The following is a 27,879-nucleotide window of genomic DNA, read 5'->3' on the forward strand; positions in this document are numbered from 1 at the left end:
ATTTCTGCACATTCCTTTTCTCTGCACTGGAGCCTACCCTCTGGCCATGTGGATGGGTTTCACGTGGATCTTGTTCCTGACAGTGGCTTTGTTACTATCAAAGATCTTGGAGGTGGAGAATATCAGGTATCGTTTTCATTATCATACTTGCCAAACTAACTTGTATTTATATTTGGTCCAAATAGGAAAGTTCTTTATGAAACTCATCCACCATGAAAACTTACTCCTTTGAGACTTCTTAAAAGCATAAGATGAAGACAAAAACACAGATGCCGAATTGATGAGTTTAAGTTTCAGCACTGGTGGACTGTTACCTTAGTAACGTCTGTGTCTCTTTTTTTAAGTCTACCCTGAACCTACAGCCAACGATCCAAGGGTTCATGAATAGTTTAACAATGAAAGGGCAGAGCTATTGAGTAATCCACGCTCATTAATTGTGTACTTGCCAGGAGGATCTGTCTTTAAATCATTAATGCAGGCAACATTTCTCTCTAGAGCCATCAATGTGATTCCACTGCCTGAAAAATGTAATAATGATGGATTTTCTTATGATTTTTCTTTTACTTTTTATTGGAACTTCAGAGACACAGGTATTTTGTACACACTCTTAAATACCAGGGCTAAGCAATGGACTGTATTTTTCTTAAGACTCTTAAATAGTTGTTTCTTGTGACAATGAACTAGGATAGATAGAAATACTGATTTAGTCTTTGATAATGCAGTATGTTTTGTTAAGTTTTTGTTATCTGTTATTTGGTAAATAGTTATGTGATATAACAAATTTATATTTTACAGTGATAGGAAATATATTGTGATATCTTAAATAGCTCAGAGTTATGTAGTGAAGTGTTACTTTGTTTTATTGATTGTGATAGATTTATGGTTTTAACTTTCTTGCTTTTCAGAATTTTAACACAATCACTTGCTTTTGGTGTTCCAGGTTGATGTTTCTAATGCTGTTCCTGGTACGCGGTATGATGTAACCATCTCTTCCATTTCTGCTACAACATACAGCTTACCTGTTAGTAGAACAGTGACAACAAATGTGACAAGTAAGTATATGTTTTCCTTTTTTTTTTTACAAAGTATTTGGAACCATTATAAATCTGTTGGATGGAAATATTTACATTGGCAATATGTGCATTGTATGCATGAGAACAGTTTAGTAATTAAAGCAAAATGGAAACTTAAGAAAGTGATCTGTTTAGAACCTGAGTTCTACTAGTTATCTTCCATTACTTTCAAAGAGCAAAGATAATTTTTCTATACTTGTTTGTGAAATGGATCAGAAACACTGTTAATCGTAATATTTAAATAAGACAAAGCCGTGAAAATAAACTCACTATAGTTGCTCTGAAAGAGTTATTCAGTTTGTAATACTGGTTCTTGTTTTCTTAGTGTTTGTGTGTAAGCCTTGCATCAAGTAAGTTTTTTTAGAAAATGATTTGGCATTAAAAGTATATTTGGCATGTAGTATTTAGTAGCATTCCATTTTTTACATTCTTATAAAAGACTATTTTTGGTATTCCCCAAAGCATTTAATCTTTTTTTTTTCTTGTGGTAGCAAAGCTCTAGGGAGGGTAAACTTACACTTTTGAGACTATTAGTCTTTGGGAACTTCAGAAGTCTACAATTTGTAGATATTTTTCTTACATATGATTGTGAAAATACAATAATAGTTGTTTGACCTTATAACAACATGAATTTTTTCAAAAAAATAGAACCAGGGCCTCCAGTCTTCCTAGCAGGGGAAAGAGTCGGATCTGCTGGGATTCTTCTGTCTTGGAATACACCACCTAGTCCGAATGGAAGGATTATATCTTACGTTGTAAAATATAAGGAAGTTTGTCCATGGATGCAAGCAGCGTATACACAAGTTAGAGCAAAGCCAGACAGTCTGGAAGTTCTTCTTACTAATCTTAAACCTGGAACAACATATGAAATCAAGGTAATTATTTTGTAAATAGTATTAGAATATTCATTCATTTTAAAAGTGAAGGAGCTTTATCCCACCAGGTCAAGCCTTTGCAGCAAGTGACTGAAGAAGGATCATCTGAGTCTTGGCCTCATTGCCCATCTGGGCTTTTAAAACTTGAACAAATTTTATAATCTCTTTTCATTTTTATGTGTATTTATATAATTTACTTTTCTTATTGATATTGAACCTACTGACAGCTCTTTATCATTTATCTTCTGGACAAATCAAAGCTTTATTATTTCAGATTCTGTTTAATTACAGAGTGTAAAGCTTGAAGGTAATTCTTTTGGTCTGTTCTAGGTTGCTGCTGAAAACAGTGCTGGCATTGGAGTGTTTAGTGACCCATTTCTCTTCCAAACTGCAGAAAGTGGTAATTTTCCTAAATCATTTATTCTGAATTAGCTTCGTTATGAGTTTTTGTCATTGAAAATAAATAGGGATATAAACAAAATCCGGCACTAAAATGCATAAAATTTTCAACAACATGGCCCTTCAGTTACTTTTAGAGTCTTCTTGGATAGTAAATTTACTCATTAAAATGTATATTGTTCTTTCTGATTATAAAAACACTAAGTGTTATCTTAGAAAACTTTGAAAAAAACAGAAATTAAAAAAACCCTAAATGAAAGTTATCCATGGCCCTGTTATATAAAAAATGCTGTTACCCTTTTGGTCCATTTCTGGCTGATCTTTTTTTTTTCCAATGAATATATGTCTTTGTGACTATATATTAGTAAAAGTAGGCTTGTGCCATTTATGCAAGTTTATAGCCTGCCTTTTCCTCTTAACATCAAATCATAAGTATTATTATGACATTAGACTTTTGGAAATACAGATTATAATGGTTATCATATTATTCCATAACATGTAATCATTACCAAACCAATTTAAGCTACCTCCATTCTCCCGATGGCTGAGAGGAAAAATGTGATATCATCCGGATTCCTCTCTCTCATAGTATACTGTAATCTGTCAACAAACCCTGCCAACATTATATCAAAATATATCCTGAATCTCACCCCTATTGTTAATCACCCTATGTAATCCATTATCATTTCTCGCCTGAACAATCGAAAGTCTCCTCACTGGTTTTCCTGTTTCCAGCTTACCTACCTATAGTTTACTCTACCGACAAGAGCCACATAATCTTTTGAAACAGAAGCTAGACTATGTTACTTCTCTTCCTTGTAAGATGGCTCCTGTCTTATTCAGAGCAAGAACCTAAGTCCTTCCCATGAGCTACAGTGCTCTGTATGCCCTTTCCCCTCTCTGACTTCATCTCTTACCTTTCTCCTCTCCCTCTGTCTACTCCAGCCATACTGATCTTCCATCTTAGGGTCTTTTCTCTTGCTATTCCCTCTGCCTGGAATATTCTTTCACTAAGTATCTGTAGAACTCTCTCCCCAGTTGATCCAGATCTCACTTTACCTTTCCTGACTACACCTTCTAAAATAGCCCCTGTTCCCTTCTGTCCATCTTTATTTCCAACAGATTTATTTTTCTCCATTGGACAAGCCTGACATGTAACACATTTACTTGCTTACTTTTTATTGTATGTGTTAGCCTAGTAGAACATAAGCTTTGTGATAAAAATAAGTTGTTATGGAATGGAGGTAATTTTATTTATTTAGTAATTCAGCTGTTTATTTATAATAGCAAACAGAACCAATAAATAGAAAAATGGCACGAAGAATGGCATCTCCAATCAATAGCAAATATTCTCTGTGGAGCTTATATTCTAGTGGGCTAAGATAAGTAAATGAGTTACTAAGTAATATACTAGATCGGTGAGAAGTGCTATAAAAACAATTTCTGTAATTTTGTGCAACTATAAATGCTCTGCATAAAGATACAGATAAAGATAAAAATATCCAGTGGTTCACTGCCAAAGGGTTACATTGAAATGGGCCCTGTATATCTAGAGGGGATTATGCAATTATAATGTTAAAAGAAGCATGTGCCAAGCTTTATGGCCCAGTTTTTATTTGAGACCCCATCAAGAGAAGCATGTGAATACATGCTCTATGCCATAGAAAGAATTAAGAGAAAATTCTAGAGTTTATTTAAGATTAGAAATTAATGATTCATGAAGTCTTTTTCCTATTGATATTGAACCTACTGACATTCAGATTATTAGCACGACTAAAAATTGAGAAAATTATTATTTTAAATTAAATGTTCACTAGGATATAAAAGAAAAATTATGTTTTTAGCTTCAGGGAAAATAATTGGAATAATTTTTGAATGACTTAGCAAATAGTTGATTCTTTTTTTAAAACTGTCATCTTGATACAGCTTCTGATAAAGCCTGGTACATGCAGATTATGATTTCAACTTGACAGTATTTTGAACTTTATATATTTTATACTCTACTAGCTGACATAATTTCTGGAGTTATTTGCTCTCTTGGCAAATTATGATTGGGACAGACTAACACTCTAGGATGGCGTGAAAATAATACCGGAACAGAAGTTTCACTCTGTTTCTGACTTGCTGTGTTTTCTTGGGGAAATTACATAATCACATAATCAGTCTTGCCTTATCTTTTGTCTTTTTAAAAAAAAAATGTTAAGTGGTAAAAATGTAAACCTAAATTTAGTTAGATCAGTTATGTCCAAGTTTTCCCCCAAGGACTCCTTTTTATTATTTATGCTACACAGAACTAAATTTAAGGAAAATTTCTGTGGAATAATAAATTGCATTTATTATTATTAAACCAAATTTCTTTCTCCATGAATAAAAATACTCCTAAAGTATAAAGTTAACCCATTATACCATACTGAGCTGATATTACATCCACAAGCACAAAAATCTCAACTTTCTTACTTCTCACACAGCATTGTTTCAGACAAATGTAGAATTTTAGCTTTAAAATATTAGAAATATCTCTTGTACCTTCATTTCTAACTTGATGGGTCCTTAGAAATGTAGAAGATTCTTTTAGAAGTCTCTATATTTGATTTAGAAAGTTTTCTTTTCTGGCTCAAGAAAATATATGTTTTGTATAGTATACACTTTGAAAAGTTTTAATTAGTTTCACATAGTTATATATTTACACAAGTCACTTGTTTAGCTGTGCCCTCAAAGTGTGTGGAAGACTTATCTGAAAGGTGAAGTGATTTATGAACAGAATTTTTTGGTGCTTTAGTGTCAGATCTTTACTTGGACCAAGATGGATAAATTCACTATAAAAATCAAAAGATGATGGGATTTCGGTACCTAAAAATCCAGAAGTAGAAACTAGAATATTTAAAGTAGGGGAACACCTGTCAGCTACAGAAAAGAGCCAAGATTAGTCTTCAGACACCACGAAGTCACAAAAGGAAAACACACAGATTTTACTGAGGCAAAAATAATGTAATTTTAAGTGAATAAAAATAACCTCTTTTTCACTAAATGTTGTTTAACAGATTTAATTAATTTTTATCTAATATATTTTGTGTACTTTAAAAGATATTTTGAAATCATGTTTTGGAATGTAATAAAAGTTTGGTTACCTTGTAAATTCAGATTTCTCTACACTTGGGCAGTTCCACATGATTGTTGTTAAGGCCGATTTGGAAATGTGCCAGCTTGTATACAGTCTGTTATTGATATATATTTCAGGCATTCTTATAAAATTTGCGTACTTTAGACAAATGAGAAATTTAAAACAATGATTAAGATTAATGATAAAAGCTTTGATTCTTATAATTCCATAGCATCATGTATTTAATAAACTTTGCTTTATTATATTTTATCCACTCAAAAGAAATTTAAGTGCTAAATCTTTAGTATCAGAGAGTTTTCATATTGTCACTGTCCTTCTTAAGCTTTAATTCCATTGATCAGTTTCTCTTGAAGAAAAAAATTTCTATACATTATGACATCCATTATTAATGATTAATCATCTTCCCAAATTGTTGTATTTTACTTTTTTCTATTAAAATGCAGCTGTTGTTAAGTTTCTTAATTTCTGTTTAACTCATATCATTCACACATAGCTCTCTTGCCCATTCACATACAGCTCTCCTGCCCAGGACCTAACTTTCTTATGTATTTTATATGGCTTTCATTTACAAATCACATTTTGGTATTCTTCTCTACAATGTATACCTAAACTCTGGTTATTTGATTTCTCAATGCTAGGCACTTCTACTATCATTTATATTGTTTTACCCCAAACATCTTGTTTTGTTTTTATTTCTTTCAATAGTGACTTGTCATGGTTGTTCTATATTCTAAAGGACCTTGATTATTTACTCTACTTGGTCAATTTTGCATAATTAACCTTGAATTAATAAGTATCATTTTTCTTCACTCTGGCCTCATGTTTATCTCATTTCAACTAAGATAGTATATAGCTTATTATTATGCAGATTATTAATAATTAATAGCAAAGTATCATGAATTCTGATGAAAGTTGATTTTGAGGGTGTATGAAAGTCAAAGTATAATAACCACAATCAATTGGGTGGTATCCATTATATATTAGACACTAAATATTTACATACATTCTAGAAATGTGCTTTTTGGTGCACATGGTTATATAATTGTTTGAATTTGCCACTTCTTCATTATCTAAGGAATTTACATAATTCCAGAGTATTTCAGAAAGTAAGATATTCATTATTCAAATTTCTGTAACCACAAACAACTATTTACTGAATATTTTTTCAGACTTATTTGAAATAGTCTATTGATGGATGTATTGGCCAAATAATCCTGAAGTAAAGCTTATGTGCCTCTTAAACACAACTCTATGGGCCCAATTTCCAGTTCTTTATTTTAGGCAAAAGTCAATTCAAAAAGTATACTCAAGTATATATTTCAAAAAGTACTACCCAAGTAGATTTTATACAATGTGTTATACATTTAATTTCATATAACATGGGAAACGTAACATCCCAAAGTTATATAAATGCCATTCTAAGTTTTATAACAATGTTTTTCCTCTCCTTCAATCCCTCTCACTTCCCCAGCTCCAGGAAAAGTGGTGAATCTCACAGTCGAAGCCTTTAACTATTCAGCAGTAAGCCTGATTTGGTATTTACCTCGGCAACCAAATGGCAAAATTACCAGCTTCAAGATTAGCGTCAAACATGCCAGAAGTGGGATAGTAGTGAAAGATGTTTCAATCAGAGTAGAGGACATTTTGCCCGGGAAATTGCCAGAATGTATTGTAAGTATCATGGAACATTTTCTATGTCTCAAAAATTTTAGGTAAATTACATCTTGAAGTTTTGGTAAAATTTCCATTTTACCAAAATGATTCTTAGCTATTTGATTACTTATAGTATCATATGATATACAATTGGCTATAGTCAAGGCAGAATAAGAGAAAGGTTTGAGATTTCAGCAGTGAGATGTCAGATCACTTAGGGAGCTCTGGAAAGACTACATGATAGGCATGGCATTTGTGATAGGCCTTGGAGTAAGGATAGGTGGAGATTATGTGGAGGTAGAGGATACTTTATAAGCTCTGAAGTAGGAAATCATAGGATATCACTGGAAAAAAAGATAATACTTCTGTGTGACAGGAGAGGAGGGGAGGGGAATAGTCAAGGTTAAGTTTGTGAAAGTAGATTGTTTTTGTTGTATATATCTTTAGTGAAGAATTTGTTACTACTCTAGTCATAGATGGGGAATCCCTGGAAGTACTGTAATAATGCTTTTTTAAATTTAATTTTGGTTATCTTTGTGGTATTATTGATGAGAAAACAACCAAAATTACTTTTCTTTTAAATGCTTTAAGTTGTAGAAGTCACAAAATATTTTTTTAATATGGATATCTAATACACATAAACACATATACACATGTACCCATATACACACAAACACATGTTCTATTAGCTTTGTCTTGAATACTGTTGCAGAAAAAATGATCATAACGGTAAGAAAGTGACGTTATGTTTGAAATTTCACAATAGGGAAAACATTTCATCTCTTTGGCTCTTGCATTTTTAATATGAATTTTAAAACTTCTTAATAATGATTTTGCTATAGTTATATCTTTTCTCAAAGCCACATGAAATCCTACTTATAAGAAAGATTAAGGTGTAAAGAATGCAGTAAATACATTCTGTTCTAAAACTGGACAATGATATTGATGGTATAACTCTAGACGGTAAGTGGGTATAATTAAAATCTAGCAGATTTGTCTGTAGCTATAATGGGTAAGTGAATCTGTTAAACTCTTACCCAATCATACACATACACACACAAATTAGGAATAATATTTGTAGTATAAAGGAAAAACGAATACCCTTATCATCGCCATCAAGTGATACCACATTATTTTCCCATTGATGTTTATTTTATTCACTAGGAGAATAATGAATCCTTTTTATGGAGTACAACCAGCCCTTCTCCAACCCTCGGGAGGGTGACGCCTCCATCACGTACCACCTACCCATCGAGCATGTTGCCCGGGAGGAAGATTAGCTCTGTGTGGAAAGAGCCTATCAGTTTTGTAGTGACACATTTGAGACCTTACACAACGTATCTTTTTGAAGTTTCTGCTGTTACAACTGAAGCAGGTTACATTGATAGTACGATTGTCAGAACACCAGAATCAGGTATGGTTTCTTTCTTTCTTTTTATTTTTGGTAGGAAAAGAAGTTAAATTATTCATAGAATAACCTTTCATTTTTTTCATGAAGATATTTTTGTTAAAACCTTCCTTCCCTTTCAATAACTCTTTTTTGCCCTAATAACAGATAATAGGTATCCCTTCTGGAGCATCTTCACTTTCAGTACTCTTTTATGATACTAACATAAGCATCTAAAATGAGAAAGGAGATTTGAGAGAAGAGACTGCTGAACTAATAGCCTTGATCCTAAGATCAGCTTTTATCATTCTGTGACCCCAGCAATTTTTCGTAATCATCCTGTCCTTCATCTTCTATAGTCATGTGTAGATGACTTCTCTCACTGATATTGCTATTGCCAGATGTGGAGATAACACCTGGAGTAGCAGAAATACCATGCGATTAACATTCAGCGTCAGATAAAAACAGTAGTTAAAAAATACCTACCTGTATCCTCTTTGTATTTCAGTTTCCTTTTGTGAAAAATGGAGGCAGTAATAGTATCTTCCTTATGGAGACGGTGTTAGTACTAAATGAATATGATTAGATATTATTATTACTACTAAATTCTAAGAGTACGTATTTCTAGGTATGGTATTTATATATTTAATTATGATAATATGTCAACGTCCATGTATACACACATATATATAGACACACATATCTAAACATACTACATAATGCCATACTAAATATATAGTATCAGAAATTCAGTTGGATTGAGGATTTTTAAGGCTACTGGAAATTATTACTTGTAGGGTAATTTCACTAAAGCATAGTATTTTTTTCTGATTACATAGGTGTCGTTTAAGTACATGTAAATTTGAAGATTTTTCTTGAATTAAACATCTTTGAATCAGACCATTTCCTCTTCTGTACTCCTTACTTCTTTTCATACAAAAAAGAAAGAATGAATTTCATGAAGGTCACACAAAGTGAAATTTGGTAGACAAGAACTTTGTTTTAAAAAATATTTGGAATGTTTCATTTCAATTAAAAGAAAGTTTTTTTTTTAAATATAGAAACATCTATGAAAAAGACTATTTTAAAATATCATTATTATTTTTATATGTTACCAATGTTACATTCGAATATAGGTTATAAATTTCCTCTCAGAACCAAATACAGTTATTGATATAAAAAATAAAATCACTGCCAACAGATTCTGAAGGTTGAGTTATTTCTTTGCCCCTTCTACCTGTGTACACCAGAGGGAGAGCTTTTATCAAGCCAGATGCCCAGGCCTTGTTGAATGCAATATGTATAAATGCTTCTAGACAATGTAACTGTACAATGAACTATATAGGAATAAAACACCCTGTGCAATCATATACAGCATTAAATAAAAATAGTAATTGTTGCAAATAAGGAGTTTATCTAATGGTCCACCACTTATTCAAATTCTTCAATTATAGCCTATTTTTTCTTTTTGTAGTTTGAAAAAACAAACACTTTACTGTGTGACCTTTTTTTTTTTTTTTTTTTTTTTTTGTTGGGGGGCGGGGCCCCCACGGTCGTGGTCTCTCCTGCTGCAGAGCACAGGCTCTGGACGCGCAGGCTCAGCGGCCACGGCTCATGGGCCCAGCCGCTCCGCGGCATGTGGGATCTTCCCGGACCGGGGCACAAACCTGCGTCCCCTGCATCGGCAGGTGGACTCTCAACCACTGAGCCACCAGGGAAGCCCCTACTGTGTGACCTTTTATTTTTTCTCTGATTTTGTGTTTTATTTTGTGTATTTAATAAGGTGCTTTTAAATTTTATATATATATCTGTTATTTATTCATTATTTTTCTGTAATCATTTTAGTGCCTGAAGGACCACCACAAAACTGTGTAACAGGTAACATTACAGGGAAGTCCTTTTCAGTTTCATGGGACCCACCAACTACAGTTACAGGAAAATTTAGTTACAGAGTTGAATTATATGGACCATCAGGTAAGTCTTAATCAGTTTTGTGTTTACCTTTTGGAGTAAGAATTATATAAAATATGTTACTATGATCAAACTTTTAAAAAGTAACTGTTTTTAAAAGACCCTGTAGTTGAAGCAAACAGTAAAAAAGTAATAAGGAAGTGAGGCTCTTTGAACTTTTTGTTTAAAATCATAAATAAGTATAAGGAGAGTAAAACATTGTCTATGTTCCATATTTCATGACAAGGAGCTGAAAGAACAAAGGATAACCCCTCAAGAAGAGAAGTATTAGAGGAGATACGTGTCTTCACATATTTGAACAGGAGGACCTTGACTTACTCTGATTGCAAATATATGAAGAACAATGGGCTTCGGTTATATTAAATCAGATTTCTGCTTAGAAGAAAGAAACTATTTCTAATAATTGGCTCTCTAAAAGTAATACGGGCAAGTTCATAATGTAGCGAGTTCACCATCTTTCTGAGCAAGGAGGAGCTGGACATCCACTTGTCAAATATTTTAAGGAGTTCAAAAACTGTATTAGTAGAAGTTGATTAAACTCTACAATTCTTTCATAATCTGCATTCTATGGTTCTATGAAATAGGTTTATTTCAGATAGTAATGAAATAACATAAACTCACATATCATCATTTATTTGGAAGAGTGGAAAAATCGACAAATGTCCATTATTCATTTGGGAACTTCTAGGAATCTATCATGAAACACATGAGTAAACTTTATTTCTCATCCCTGAGTAACTTATGCTCCTAAAATTCTGAAATATTTGCAGGCCTAAAGATATGGTAGTCTGTTTTCCCCCTCCCTCCTCAGTACATAGACACACATGGATACCCAGACATAGCTTTTCTATCAGTACTATTTTACAAAATTTTGACAAAGTACTCATATCTGTGAGGCTGGTAAGTCAAGAGAATGTATTTAGTAACTATCAAATTTAGCAAACTGGAAGTCATTAGCGATCTTATCAAGAGCAGTTATGATGGAGTATGTGGGGTAAATGCCTGCTTGGAGTAGACTGAAGAGAGAATGGGAGAAGAGAATTGGAACAGTGGGTAATGGACAGCTCTTGAGTTTTGCTGCAAAGTGAAGCAGTGAATGGAAGTGGGTAGTGGGGGTGAGGGGTGAGCAGCATCGACAGGTTTTCTTTTCAGAGGGAACAAGCAAATCATGTTTGTTTGCTGATGGGAATAAATTTAAAAAAGGATATGTTGATGATATAAGGAAGGCAGGAATTATTGGAAAGATATCTTTGTGTAGGCAGAAAATGGGATCTTTTGCTCAAATGTAGGGATTAGTTTGAAGAAGAATCCAGACGGTTTATCCATTGTAACAGGTTATAAGGCAGAGTCTGTGGGTGCACATGCTGTACATAGGTAGTTGCGTTGGTGGGAGTATGTGGCGCATGTCTTCTGAATGATTAATTTTTCCAACTAATCAACTGGGAAGAAAAAGTGTAAATATTCACCTAGAAGAGTAGAGAGTGACTGTACTACTGAAGTTAGGTAAGGTGCTGAGTACCATTTAGGGCTCATTTGAAGTGTGGTAATGAATAAAGTGATATCAGTCAGAGTGGATTTGTATTTTTCTCCAGTTCCCTTCAACAAGAGAGGGCTTATGTAAGGCAGTGATTATTACTGACAATGGATAAAGAGTAGACATCAAGTGGTGAGGAACCAAACAAAATAAAGTAGGTGGTAAGATCAATGGATTGGAGGTCCCAAAGAATTGTTGGTTCTGGCTTCTAGAGTAGTGGTCAGGAGACAGGAAGTGTGGTCAGAGACAGCTGCATGAAATTGAGATAATTTAGGATTTGCAGTTATTGGTAATAGCCATGTCTATTATGACTGTGAGGGAGTGACTGAGATCAGGTGGAGGACTAGATTATTTAAGGAGAGCTTAAAGTAGTTTAAGGATGATTTCTAAGGATATTGAAATCACCACAAATTAAGATGGTAGCATTGAAGAAAATGCCATTGAAGCAGGAGCTAAACCATCCAGAATGAGAGTGAGTGACCCTGGGGTCCACAGATCACTACAACAATGAGAGTCAGTGGATGTCACCGATGGCATGAGAGCTGAAGCTGTGGGCTTTTCTAAGAAGGAGCTAGAATTGTCTAAGAGCAAAGAGGAGCAAGGAGAACACATACCACACCTGACCGCCTAGTCGCTTGAGGGCTGCGGGGAAAAAATCAGTCACCACCATTCAGGGTGGCTGTAGGGAACAGAAGCAGTGGTGTCAGGGGAGAGCTAGGTTTCAGTTAGAGCAAGAAGGGGAAAAAACGATTCAGAGATAAAGTTGAGGATTTAAGGAATTTTGATGATGGCCCAGTTAAGAAATTTTGCTCAGAAGCTAAGCTACAGAAATTTTCTATATATATCTTTTTATAGAAGATAGTGAGAATATTTAGCATTTTAATTGAATGAATTTAAGTATCAAACACTGTCACTGTTTTTATATTGGTAAAACCTAATGTGTTCATTTTAACTATGTCAAAAAATAACACTATGGTTCAATAGGGCTTTATATAAAATTAATTTTAAATACTGCAAGATTTTTTTTTCCATTTTAAATAAATTGACACCAGTGTGACACTAAGCTAAATGTTTAAGATATATTCACTTTTAAAATTGTAATAGTGAATGTTAGTGCATAGGTTAACACTTCAATTGCTCTATACTTAAATGTAAGAATGATTACATGCTTGAAGAGTAAATAATCCACAATTATCTTTTGCTTTTTGCAGGTCAGATTTTGGATAATAGCACAAAAGACCTTAAGTTTGTATTCACTAATCTAACACCATTTACAAAGTATGACGTGTATGTTGCGGCTGAAACCAGTGCAGGGATTGGACCCAAGTCAAATATTTCAGTATTCACTCCTCCAGGAGGTAAGAACACCTCCTCTAGTGTGTTAATGAGAATTTTATTGCATCGGTTAAACATTGTATTAGAAGCTATTTGGTTGATATTTACCTAATTCATGTTATTTCCTTATCAGATTACTACCTAGTGCATTCTGAACGTGTGTTCCTTAGAACACTAAACCCATAGCATGCTTCATAATAAGAGGGACCAAAGATCAACATTACATGCAGTATCAGCCTGCATAATTCACAATGAATAGTACTGGCAAAATCTCAAGAATACTTAGACAAATGAACACATTTAACATGGTTTAAACCACATTATTTAAATGTTGACTCTATCTTCCCACAAAATAACGTTCAGAGAAATCCATGTATCCCACAATGCCTATAACAAAGTATATTTATAATCAAAAGGATATTCTAAGGAAGTGAGGATTTCTGGAAGGTGCATAATATAAATTTACCAGAATATACTGAAATTATTTTTAAAAGTTTCTCCTGAAGAAATTTTTTATTTGTATATATTAAACGTCACAGTCTAAGGCGAACTGTAGTGTTTAAAAAAACGTTACCATGCCATTTCACAACCTGTTTTCTGGGCCCACACCAAACTTGCTCAATGCCTTCATTTCCATTTAGATATTGTAATTATTTAGGAGAATACAATAATTTTTTTACAGTCACACTAACACTTGAAAAAGTTTTCAGTTTTTGTGTGATAGCTAACATACAGTAACTTGTGAATTAAGTACACAGTCTGCACACATGCACGTGCATACACACACACACACACACACACACACACACACACACACACACACGAGGCTGGGCATACCTTCATCAAATAAATCATTCAAGTGTTTCACCATGAGAGGGCAGCAACTGTTAGGGAATTTTGTACTTCTCCCCCATTTCAAAGAACAACCCTTGATAATATTTTGCTATTGAAAGAGCGTAAAAATTATGTTACATCGATTTCAAATGAAAATTCTAATGTGTATATGGTTTCAATACACAGGTTAAAGAAGAGACGCACACTCATTAACAAAATGTTCTCATTTTTTCATATCAAAACTTTTTTCATTGTATTTCTATCAGAAGAGTCTTAGCATTGTATGTCTTCTCCATTAGACCTGAAATTTCTCCCACCTCCACCTAAACCTGCTCTTAAGCATTTTCAAGAAATCTAGACAGATTTATGGATGGCTGTCAAACACCACAGAGCAATCTGGCCTTCGTCATACTTAGAGCCCTTGAATTTGGTCTTTTCTCAACCAACCCAACTGACCAATTTCTATTCTCATGTTATGCAATTAAATAAATTCAGTCTTCTTTCAAGCCAAGCTGATTTTGGTGCTCCTAAACTGAATCCACAATTTAAGATTTTTGTTTTATTGTCATCATTCTTGGCCTACAGCATCTGACCAAAATAGGGAAATAGATAATACATTGCCACATACAGTGCCATTTTGTTTGTTTGGGATATCGTTTAAGCATTTATTTCCCTTTCTTTATATCTGTACTTTTTATTGACAAAATAATAAGTAGAATTTTAAGGACATTGTTCAACATATTTCACATGGGTTATTTTTCACACCAAGTTATTTTGAATATCTGACTCTACTTGCCCTGTGTAATGAGCAGTGTATCCTAAGTTTTATCCTACTGCCTCCTGAACTGCTCACCATGTAGACCACATCCAGGTGGCTTCCAGGAGAACCCACTGGCAACAGGTGGGTTTCTCTAAGGGCAGGTGTGGCACAGTTCTTACCTCCGCATGCCTGCTTCTCCATGGAGTTCTCAGGGAGTTTCAGTGGAATGCTGGGGCAAATGCAGTGAATGTAGACCCTGACGTCAAACACTAATTAATCCTGGTCCTACTAATTAAAACTTTGCCATAAAGGAACCTTTAGACTATATGAGAACAATCTAATAATTCATTAGAACTATATACTTTCAAGTAAAATTTATACCTTAGTTTTAGATTATTCTTTTTATTCATTAATACAACAGGGTTCTTTGTATTCTAATTAAAGTTACTGAATTTATTTTTTTCTCCATATTTAAAAGTAGTCTATAGTCTATTTAAAAAATTAATTAGGACCAGCTTTTAAATTAATATATTTTAAAATAACTAGGGTTCTAACAAATCTCCAGATATTCATAGAAAGATATTGAATTGATTTCTTATAGAAAATATATGCTATCACATTTTAATGGGGCTAATTTCTCTAATACTGAGAATCATATGGTCCATGGTCTACTTTGATTATCAAAGAAAATCAATATGATGTTGTTAAAGCAGTTATCCTATGTATTTCATAATGTTTCTACATATCCGTTAATATTTTACTGAGCAGATTTCTACACAGGCATGAAGAAGAGATGGTTTTGGAAAAAAATGATAATTTAATAATCTCTAATGTTATAAAACATCATAGTTGCCTATTCCAAAATGAGGTAATCTGCTGAATATAACATAGGCAACAGAATTTTCTTATTATTTGTATCGGGATTAAAGAAACTTAACTAAATTTTGTTGCTTCAATATCCCCTAAAACTTCTCTGCCACTAGTGTCAAATATCTTTTAAGGAGGTTAACATCATTCCTTAAAAGCAAACAAAGTATTGAAATCCATATTTACTCCCCCATAAATAGATATTGGAAGTGAAGACATTTGTCCTTAGTAGTTTCAATTTGCTACTTTCTGCCAATAGTAGCAACATCTTTGTAGGGAGATCACTGAGAAACTCTGAACTTTGTGTTTTTCAGGATTCTCCGTGACTTTTATTTTTCAGTAGATTTTTGCAAAATTCACTTCTAATGGAAGTTTAATTTGCTAGATAATGGCAGACTTATTTTAATGTATTTTCTCTACCCCAATGCCGGTCGCCTCCATTTCATTTTTTTCTAAGAATTTTTCATTTGCAAACTCCAAATCATTTGGAATATATTTTTACCAATCATATGTGTACTCTGTTTCCCATTTCTTAGTAAAATTTATAGGTGTATTGACTTGAGAATGATTCTTAGGTCATCCCCATGGACAACACCTTTATAATTGATGCTGAACCATGAATAATTGCTTTGTGTGTTTGATTTTCTTTAGTTAATTTGGTATCAATATTAAAGAAGTTTGATCTAATCCACACTTCTCTGGTTTCCCCATAAGAATTTGTGGTGTAACATATCAAGTATCTTTCTAAAGACAAGATACAATGCTGTCTACTCCATTTCCTTTATCCCCTAAGCTTTTTCTTCTTTCATGAAAAAAAGAGACAGCCTTAGAATCACTCTTACACAAGTTTGGGGTACATTTTTAGGGTAACATAGAACCACTTAAAGTTGGATTGTAACTTTAGGCATTAGTGTCATGGGGCAATACTTACTAAGTTATATTGAAAAGTATAAATCAAAAGATAGAGAAACAGCATCTGCTACTATTTTTAGGTTTGGCTAACAGAATAAGAGACAGTACATTTTAAATATACTGCTGTACTGGGTAATGTTTGGTATCTTACTACATTATTATGTTATATCACATGGGACTGACCATTTCAGTTATTTTATAGTAGGCAGGGTTTAGTTATCTGATTAATCTGATCAATGTACTTTTTAAACTGGCTTTTTCAGTTAAGATTCTACATGTGTTCAAATTAGATGGAAAAGTGCCAGGTCTCTTCTTTGATTTAGGTTATGCAATACTGAGAGTTTGTCTACATAGCGACCCCAAAATAAAATGTCAAAGCAAGGTGGAATTGGAGTTTTGCTGTTTAAATAGCTGTGTTGTTCTCACACTACATGGTTAATTAGAAAGGTCCTCTACTCTTGAAAAATGTATATTGGCATATATGATGATAGAAACATAAGCTTTAGGAACAGTGTATGTTAATGAAATAAAACGTGTAAGAGGTGACCTATGCAAAGGATTTTTTCTGTTTCATTCCTTCCTCTATCCTCAAGCACCTCAAGCACCTAGAACAGTGACTGTAGGATGAGTCCTCAGTCTGTTGAATGATGAATGAATCAATGAGTGATTGTAGGGCTCTAGCCTAGAACTCTTCCTCAGTCTTTCAAAGGTCAAACTATTTTTCCTTCAGATTTGAACACCTTTGGGGAAATCAGTCTAAAGAGTTATCCTTCTATATAGAGATATACCAAAATGTTTTTAGAAAAGGAGATGCAAATAATTGGCAAATTATAGGTGTACCCATGTTATGTTTATTTCAGTTTTGAGCACAGGTTTTACCCATACTGGACACTGGAATTTTTTTTTTTTTTTTCTGGTACGCGGGCCTCTCACTGTTGTGGCCTCTCCCGCTGCGGAGCACAGGCTCCGGACGCGCAGGCTCAGCGGCCATGGCTCACGGGCCCAGCCGCTCCGCGGCATGTGGGATCTTCGCGGACCGGGGCATGAACCCGTGTCCCCTGCATCGGCAGGCAGACTCTTAACCGCTGCGCCACCAGGGAAGCCCATGGACACTGGAAATTTGACTGCATTAATCAGATATGCTCTTAGTCCAGAATTCATCCATCTAGCCATTAACTAGTCAACAAACATTTAGAAATATTTACATTGTTATAATCTCCAGGGAGATTTTTTTTACTGATTACTTCATAGAGACAAAGAAAAAAAAAACAACTCTTAATCTACTGGATAAAATACTACATGGTTACAGGAGCTTACTACATGGTTAACTTAAGCATAATTAGGTTCATTAATTATAATAATATTTATGGGAGTTGTGACATTAATTTTCAATTCCTTTTTGTTATCTTAAAGGAGAACAGAGTCATTCTTCATTTGTATTATACCCCCAATATGTCTTTCTTCTAACTGGAATTTGGTAAACCTGTACTACTATGAAATATCTCAGCTTAGGGAAATAGGGAAATGAGGGAAATGAATTTAATGTGTGACCACGTCCTAATCATAAAGGACAATATTTTTACATCTCATTTTCTCTTTCTTGAACCATCATATTATAAAGTCTTTTGAATTTGTTCCTAACTTTGTATAGTGATAGGAAAGCTTTAATCACACCGATTTTATAGATAGGGAAACTAAAAGTGGAGGGGTGAATTGGTTATTTATAATCACACAATGAACTATAGACAGAAAGTGGACAAGTGCCCAGAGCAGGTTTACTCGTGGTTCATTACTCCTGTGGCCCTGGGAGGTTTCCTAGAGGTTGCTCTTGGTGACATACATAGATACATACATACACACATTCATTCATTCATTCATTTATTTAGTGATTTTATACTTTTATACATTACAAAATTATTATCACTTGATGACTTTCTAACTAGAATTTAAGTACTTCTTGCTTTATCTTAAACCAATTGCCAGTTTTTCTCTCTTTTTCTTTACTGTTGCAAAGAGTGAGGGCATCTGAAATTTGAGATTCACATAATTAATTTGTAAAATCAGCAGGAGAATATCAATCAACTCTTCAAACAATTTAATGAATTAAAATTTGCCTAATTGATTTTCAACAACTACATGTAATTTCATTCACGGTATTCTGGATATTATTTTTTGGTATGTTGTAATTTTTGTAAAGTCTTCAGGATTTCTACTGGGCATTCATCAGTCATAAACAACTTTCCCTGGGAAGTTGTTTTTATTAATTAATTTGTTTTGAACAAATGTGACATTTTGATTTGGGAAAATTATTCCATGTTATTCTGTTTCTTGTGTACATTTTTTGAGAACAACATGTAGAAATTTAAATATCTGTATATTTTAAACGATCAGATACAAATTTAATTATTAATAAATTAGTAAATTGTTTTAGTCTGTTTTCTAATAGAATTGCCTATATATCTTCAATCGTGAGCTAAGAATTAAGGGAATTTTTAAAAATTTGAGAATGTATTTTTAAATTTCCCTTTTCTTATTCTCTTTTTTTAGTTCCGGGTACAGTATTTGATTTGCAAGTTGCAGAAGTAGAAGCCACAGAAATAAGCATTACTTGGAAGAAACCACGACAACCAAATGGAATCATTAACCAATATCGGGTGAAAGTATTAGTTTCTGAGACAGGAGTAATATTGGAGAATACTTTGCTCACAGGAAAAGATGAGGTATTGCACTTTAATTTCTTATCTTGGGGAGCCCTTTCTACTTGGTTTTGGCCCTGATAACTTGGAAGATTTGCCAACATGCAAACATAAAATATTTGACGAGCTTCAAAGTACAAAATGAAGTAAATTTAGGCTATGTTGATAATCTAGCTCATCATATTTCATTTTAAGACATAATATTATTAGTTAAGTGCTATTATGTTTTTTCAGCAATGAAAAATGTTAATTGAGGAATTAAGCAGGACTAAAGGTACTTCCATAAGTGAATATTATTATGGTGATTAAGTTAATGAATTGTTTGGAAACTCCTGTTATGATTTAAGTACTCCTTCTAAGGCTGTGCTTGTAATTTGGAATAGTTGCCAAAGAAAGGCACAGTAATTTTAGTAGCCGTTGTTGACAAATGATTTGACCTACTTAGGAAGCCAGATTTCTCAAAGCTGCCTCATTTAAAAACAAACGAACAATATACATTTGATTAAAGAAATCAAATAAATAAAAGAGATGAAATCGTTTCATAGATATAAAGTAAGGGACAATGTTTGCTTCTGTTCACACCGGGAGTCTTTTTTCCCCCTTTGTTTCTGTTAGGAAGCAGTTGATTTTCCTTCACTGTCTTCATTCACCTCATCCAGCCAGCTGTTCACCTGTGGGTTCCCTCTAAAACTGCAGACTAGTTGTATGCAGATATTGGTGGCTCCTGGGGCTCACAAAAATTAAATATACTTGGGACCAGTGAGTGTAGCAATCTCTGTACCTTAGAGGTACTACCTGATGGTTATTCAGTAATTAGGTTCCACTCCTTTGGTCCAGAATCACTGTTTTTTCCTATCTCCACATAATATCTATTCTATTTCTAGTCCCAGCTCTCCTCCATTTCTGACACCTACCTGAAAGTTGACCTCACTATGTGCTTAATGCATTCTGGCCACCCAGGACTTATTACTCCAAGTCGTTTGACATCTCTGGCCCAGGGTTAAATTTTAATCCAATGTTGACTCCATTCCTCTGTGCAAAAATGTTGAGTTATGATTTCTCTGATACTTTAGTTGACAGTTCAGGCAAAGGGCAAAAGCTTAATCCTCTGCTCCTGCTGAGAAGGCCTTAAATTAGATACTTCACTGTTTTAGGACTGGGTGACAGGTCTCTCACTTGTAATGACATCTACTGAATGGCAAGCCACACCTCTTTTTCTCTTGAAAGTGAGAGATTCTGGAACGACTTCTTTGTTATTCTGCCTATATCTATATGATCTGCGGTCTGTGTGACGTAGAGAGAACATGAGCTTTGGTACTGTACAGATCTGGGCTTATATCCTAATTTGGTCACTTACTGGGCTGTACAGCAGAAAGGTTAAGTGCATGGACCTAGGAGGAAATATGCTTAGGTTTAAACCCTGGTTTTGCCCGTAGTGATGGTTTAATCTTGAGAAAGTAGGCTTGACCTCTCTGAACTTCAGTTTCCTCTTCTCTAAGATAGGGACTCTTAAGAGTCCCTATAACACAGGATTGTTAATGAAGGTTTAGTGGATTAATGTGTGTAAAGAGCTTAGAACTATACCTGGCATATGGTAAGTTTGGTGCTAAGTAATTGTGACCTGTTCTGATTATTAATCATGGCACTGGACCTTTCACCCTCATTGGGACTCAATATTAGTTTCCTTAGGTCTCAATAAAAGGAGACATTATACTTCTCTTTATTTCTGTGATTGTATCTTTCTTCATTAGATCAGGCGCTTTATTGATATTTCTGCTTCCCCATGTGATTGGTGTTTGGGTTCACCTTTCAAGAGGTTGATGTGCGGAGACATATGGCAGAGGCTCTAAATCCAAATGAACCAGGGTCCTAGACCGGGCTCTGCCCTTTTCTAGATCTATGACCTTGGTCGAGTCAACTTTTGGAGACTTGCTGCCCTTACTTTTAAAGCAGAGCTTATATACCCACCTTATATGATGAGGAATAAAGGAGATAACAGATAAAACCTCTGGCTTAGTGTATTCATTTATTATCCTCTTCCTTGACCTTGATGTAGGATAAGGACTCTTCTATTCAGTCTTCAACTTCTCAGAGTATAGCCTCCACACCCTGTCTCAAGAATTGTTTAAATCCTTGAAATCTTGTTAGAAGTCACCAGTGGCCTCCTGAGTGTCAGATAAGGTGGTAATACAGTTTTAGCCGTCCTCATCTTCCCTGTCTCCTCCAAAATCCATTCGTTTGCCTCCTACTCTCCAGCTTTTGATACAACCATTTTCTCCCTAATACTTGCTCCACTTTCATATACTGTGACTATGCGAAAATTTTGGCCTTGTGCAATGAAAAATGAATAAAATAAAAAAGCTAGCTCTTTTTCAATTTTCTAACTTCTTTATTATAAGGATATTGCAGAGAGTTCTGTTTTCAGCCATGTCATTACACTTTTTTTTTGATAACCGCACAGTTTCAATCACTGCTTCCTATTTTCATGACTCTTTGCCTTGTTTTCCATGATGATTTTTCTCTCTGACACTCTGCATCCCTAATTCAAATCATTTGTGGTGAAGTTCTGCCGGGGCTCATCACATTTGAACTCATAAAACAGAACAAAACAAAACAAGCATCCTTTGGGGGATAACAGGACTTGGTTCTTGATTGAAAGGAGGAGATGAAGTTGGAATGAAGAAGAGGTACTAGACAGAGGTTCTGGGACAGTGATGGGGGCATATAAAGTTTCCCACAGGACACAAGAAGAAAGTCTGTAAAGGCAATTAATAGTTTTAGTGGTCAAGAACAAGGCCTGGAGAGAGGCTGACTTGAAACCCAGATACTAAATAACAGGCTTAGAATTCCTAACCCCTTGGACTGGGCACACCACAGATCTCTGATCTGAAGGTCATTGTCTAAGCATTTGGAAGGCTTTCATGGCATTTTTACATGCCTGATGTCTCTCTTTTTGGTTAATGGCACCATCATCCTCTCTTCATGAGGGCGTGAAACCTTGGAATTACCTCTGACTTTGGTTATACTTAGCATTTAATAGCCACTCAGTGTTAAGGCCAGTTATTTCTGCCTCCACAGTGTGACCTTCATACCGCTATATTCCATTCCTGTGTCCCCACCCCAGCTCAGGATTGAATAGTCTCTTGCCTGGACTATTTTTGTTAGCTTACTACGTTAGTTTTCCACTGTTGTATAACAATTTGCCACAAGCTTAAAACAACTCACATTTATCATCTCACAGTTTCTGTGGGTCAGGAATCCAGACAGCTTAGATGGGTTCCCTACTTAGGGTCTCATACAGCTGCAGTTAAGTGGCTTACTGTCCTGTGTTCTTATCTGGAGCCTTGACTAGGGAAGAATCTACTTCTAGGCTCATGTAGAATTTTGGCATATTTCATTTCCTTTTGATTGTAGAACTGAGGGCCTTGGATTCTTGCTGGCCCTTTGAGTAGAGACTACCCTTAGCTCTAGCTCATAGGGATCCCCCACATTTTCTTGCTACAAAACTTTCCCAGCGTGGCCATTTACCTCATCAAGCCAGTGGGGAGAGTCTATAATATAACTGTGAGAGTGACATCACATCACCATTGGTTAGATGCAAACCACAGTTGCCACCCAAGAGGAAGGGATTATACAAAAGCATGAACAACAGGAGGTAGGGATAGTGGAGGGATCACGAGAGAGGCCATCCACTGTAGTCTCTCCACTGTTTTGTGTTTCACGCATCTATGAGAATAATCCTTCCAGATATAAGTATATTACTTAAACTAAAAAAGTAACTAAATAAAAAATGAGAATGGCCTGGGAATGGGAATATGCATCTATTTAAGTAATCTAGCTTTCCTGTCGTAGCAGAAAGTCAGTTGATGCTGTCTAAAGTAAGGGAGCCTTAACAGAACAGTATAAGCATGCTATCTAGTGATTTTAGAAGTAACGCCATAAGAACTGAAAACAGAAATGATTAAAGGTGTTGCTTCCAACAAATATACAAATATTGAATCATTATGTTGTACACTTGAAAGTAATATGATGTATGTCAGTTATATCTCAATTAAAATAAACAAACGATTTCAAAATCTCAAAAAAATGTTGCTTCTGGAGTGTAAGACTTGCAACTGGAAAAGTACAGACAAGGAAGTATTTCCATTGTGAATCCTTCGTCACCTCTTGCATTTTTAGCCATGTGCATATATCATGATGTTTACACTTTTAAAAAAGTATTAAAATATAATCATCCTATGCTAGGCTTGACCTGATCTCATCATCCTTATTGAAATTGTTTCCAGTGACCTCTCATGAGTTGTTTGTTTCTTAATAAACAGAGGTTATTTAAGCATGCTGAAATACATGTAAGATTTTACTCTCGATATTTAAAAACATATTTGAAGAAATACATTAGAAAAGTTAATCTCAGCGTTTGAGGACTGTTATTTCAACTTCCAAGCTTATATATGAATGTCATCTGTAACATGCCTAATAAATGATTGGGAATCCAGCCTCTGCTAAAATATTTGATCAACTCTGACAGTAGGGTATCAACTACTACAAAAGCAGCTCCTGTTTGAGCTTTAAACCATGGTTCCTTATGGTCTCATAGACATGCGTTTATTAGGTAACTATAAAGTTCTAGGCACTGTGATAGGTCCAGAATATACATAGATAAATAAGAAACTACCCTGTTCTTTAACTGTTTTGGACTGAAATATTCGTCCTCTAATGTTTACCAGTTTGTCCCATCTCTCCTCTATAGACCCACACAGTAGCTTATAATGACTTTGAGTTTGGGATTTGCAACCAGGAAAATGTGTTCCAACCCCACCTCTGCTATGACTAGCTTTGTGAACTTAAACAGATGACTGTAAAATGGAGATAATAATATCTTTCCCTTTAGGTTATAATGAAGTGATATCACATGGGAAAAAGTATTTAGCACTGTACTTGATACACAGTAGCTTTAAATGTTAGTCTCTGCAGTAGTAATAACAGTGCACAGTGATTTAACTTTTTATCATTTGAAGATAATGGTCATGGCTTCCCTAAGGCTTAACATCCTCAGGTTCTCATCAGTCATGGTTTCCAGGTCCTTCATATTATTGATAACTCTTCTGTGTATATTTTCCAATTTGTCAATGAGCCTCTTTCTCAGCTGAACACAATATGCTATATGTAGTTTGACTAGAGCCAAATTGAGCAGAATTATTTTCTCCTTTTGTGTAAACTTTCTACTTCTGTCAATGCAAAGAATAAAACTAATTTCTTTGGGAGACTCATTCTGCTGAGACAGAAGTTAGAAAACCCCTAAAGTCATCTCTCCATGGATTGCTCTCTGGCTGAGTTTCACACTAAAATCTCATCCTGTACTTGTTATTCTAATCGAACCCTGGGACATTTTATCCCCAAAGACACTGCTTTGCTATGTAGTGTTACAGATTTCTGAGATTTGTATAGATACATCCTTTCATCCAACCTATTTCTCAAGTATATCAGTGTTTGTCAGTGATGAGCATGAGAAGAAAGCCAGCTAAATGCTTGGACAGTTGCTTCAGATTGAGGCTGAGGACAGGACTTGAAGGTAGTTAAGGAATGCTTGAGACAAGTTTACTTCATTGAGTATTAGGAACATAAATAGAATCAAGTCTTAAGGATTTATCACCCAAATAATGTGCAGAATGATATAGTATCCATTAGAGGTTTCCAAACATATGCTAATTGTAAACTTCTTTTTACCACTGGTTGATAATAGCACAAATCATGTTATAGTTTATAATAAAATAGAGAAGCATTTCTTAAGAATAAGTCAAAATTTTCATTAATTCAATTGAGCAGACTTCTAGTGAGTGGAAGTTGATAGATGTACTAGAGTTTTTTTCTTTTCTTTTTTTAAATCACATTAGTTATAATGAAGACTGTTACATGTAGAATCAGGTTGGTTTATTCAGGTGGATTAGGAACTTAACTCTGAAGACTTCTAATTCTTTCACATAAATTCTGAAGATTCCTAAGTAGCATCTGAGAAGCTTTTCATGTTGATGAATTGTGACATTGCCTAACTCAGTTGTCCTCAAGCAGGGGCACTTTTGCTCTCCAGGAGACATTTGGCAATCTCTGAAGACAGCTTTCACTGTCACTACTGGGAAGATGCTTCTAGTGGGTAGGGACCAGGGATGCTGCTATACTTCCTACAATGCCCTGGACAGGTCCCTATAACAAAAAATTGTCTAACACAGAATGTTATTACTGCTGAGGTTGAGAATGCTGGACTAACTCAATGAGTCCAAGCTTTTGGGAGTTGTGATGGGCCTTTATTCCCTTCTATATCCCTCATTTCCACTCCTACTTCTCAACCCCTTCTCATTACCCTCTTAAGTTCTGGTTCTTTCCCATGATTTTTGCTCTTAAAATTCTTTCTTTTTCATCCTTTGAAAAACCTAATACTTAATACCTTTTTAGAGAGGCAAAGTGTGGGAAATATTCACAACATGGCACACTGGGTGATAATTAGTAACATTCTGGGTTTTTACAAAACCAATGTTCAAATCATTTGTAGTTAGGGAGGGTCTTTCCAATGAATTCGGGAAAATTCAGATAGAATTAACTCAGGTCAGCTCTTAGGCTGGAACAGCAGTTTGTCAACAGAGATGCTTAACTTAGTTAATTGATAGGATACGATGGTTTAACTCTCAAAAGCTTATCTGACATTGGTATAAAATATGAGAGATTTAATGCAAAATCATAGTTCAGGGGAAATTCTTTGTATTACCCCGTCGTACCCTTTATAAAGTGCTTTGTACCCTGGATTCTCAAAGGATGGCTGATTGATAGTGGAAACAGCTGTGTGGTTCAGGCATAAACTATTGACTGGACTACCAGAGCATCTCTGAATTATGTGTTTGTGATTCATGCCTTCTCTGATTTCCCAGTGGAGACAGAGCTGAAGTGTGCCTTGAAAGATGGAAGAGCTTTAGTTTGTTCCATATAGGGTTCCTTATCCAGAGTGCTTTATCACAATATTCTTAGAGTAAATCTTATTGGTATCTCCCTACTTTTTATCACAATACTTTTCTGGCTAAAGATGTAACAAGATTTAGATAATTTTATTTTATAAATATCATTTGGAGAACTAGAGATATCCTTGCATCTTTTCTCCATTTTTTTATTTTTCAGAAAAGTTAATATTTAAATGAGCTGTCTTTGTAGCTAGTTAAATAAGTAAACTGCCTTAAAATTTCTTGCCTTCCCGATATTTTTCCTGAGTATCTACTACTTTTTTAACGATACTAAGTGCTTTATGTTAATAAGGAATTAAAAGCCTGTTTTTGGCTCTTGGAGTAAACACAATCCCAAAACATGTAAGATAATTAAAACACAGGTGTACCAAAATTTTATAAATAAATAAAACCTATACTATGAATTAATTACAAATTCTGAGGGTATAAGAGCAGGGAATTGAGAAGGAATAGAATAATTTTCTTTTTTAAAAAAAGGGTTTGGAGTGAGTTTTGAAACTGAACTTGAAAAGGAATTGACAGAAAGAGAGTAGTTCTTGCAACAGTTTCTTTTTTTCCCAAAACTGTTTCATTTTGGAAAATTTTGAACTGGTATAAATGGAGAAAAAAAGAGTATTATAAAATATGTCCCCATTAACCCATCACCTGGATTCAGTAATGATCAGCATGCTGCCATTCTTGCCCCAGCTGTCTCTCGTTGTTGTTGCTGTTGATGCCGGCTATTTTGAAATAAATTCCAGACTTCATATCTTTTTGCTCTTACGTGCCTAAGTATGGATTCCTACAAGACATGGACATTTTAATTTATTCAATAATTCCATTACCACAATTGACACAATTACTGATACTGTCTTGGTACCATCTGAAACGTAGACCATATTCAGATTTTCTCATTCTCTTTCAATCCGTTATGTGGGAAAGAAAGGAGCGAGTCCTCTTGTTGTCCCAACATAAAACTCTACTGTGTATATCTGTAATCTGCTCCTGATACTTTGTTTTCATTATTTGCCACTTCGGTGAACTCGACACTTGTGAGGTGCGTTATGGCATCTAGGAACAATCACAGTTACCCAAAATATTCCTTAAATCCAGAGCCTTGGAGAGGTCTGCCTTGAACTCTGAAAATTATTGCTATGTAATTTTGTTCATGTCTGTAACTTCTCTCGATGATAGATTAAACTATTATTAGTGATATGTATCTACCAGGCATGCAGGCTGCTCACACCTCGTATACAAATGAGGACATATAGATGGCAAAGCAAAACACATATTAATAAGGCAGTAAGCCTAGAACACTTATTTTTTGGGGGTGAGCAGTTAAAATATTTTAGTCATGAAACCTTTGCATGAGGATGTCTAATTTTACCATAAAGAAGCTAACTTAAGTCAGAAACGAATTATCTCCTTTTCCCCACAATACAGTATTGGTCTCTTAAGATATGGAATTGATCACAA

At 34.7% G+C, this 27,879-nt stretch overlaps 1 protein-coding gene across 1 annotated transcript in view; it reads left to right on the forward strand.

The window, feature by feature from the left end:
- The first annotated feature begins 425 nt into the window (after nucleotides 1-425).
- The window catches only part of PTPRQ (protein tyrosine phosphatase receptor type Q), a 197,324-nt gene continuing 169,870 nt past the window's right edge, over nucleotides 426-27,879 (forward strand). The window contains exons 1-9 of the mRNA XM_029205660.1: nucleotides 426-590; nucleotides 941-1,052; nucleotides 1,722-1,948; nucleotides 2,279-2,348; nucleotides 6,940-7,139; nucleotides 8,286-8,535; nucleotides 10,354-10,482; nucleotides 13,225-13,371; nucleotides 19,269-19,441. Coding sequence (XP_029061493.1) covers nucleotides 534-590; nucleotides 941-1,052; nucleotides 1,722-1,948; nucleotides 2,279-2,348; nucleotides 6,940-7,139; nucleotides 8,286-8,535; nucleotides 10,354-10,482; nucleotides 13,225-13,371; nucleotides 19,269-19,441 — 1,365 coding nt within the window. The 5' untranslated portion in view covers nucleotides 426-533. The remainder of the gene's footprint in view (nucleotides 591-940; nucleotides 1,053-1,721; nucleotides 1,949-2,278; nucleotides 2,349-6,939; nucleotides 7,140-8,285; nucleotides 8,536-10,353; nucleotides 10,483-13,224; nucleotides 13,372-19,268; nucleotides 19,442-27,879) is intronic.

Source organism: Monodon monoceros, unplaced genomic scaffold (assembly GCF_005190385.1).
Source record: "Monodon monoceros isolate NGI ecotype Baffin Bay Population unplaced genomic scaffold, NGI_Narwhal_1 Super_Scaffold_6, whole genome shotgun sequence".
In the NCBI taxonomy this organism is placed as follows: domain Eukaryota; kingdom Metazoa; phylum Chordata; class Mammalia; order Artiodactyla; family Monodontidae; genus Monodon; species Monodon monoceros.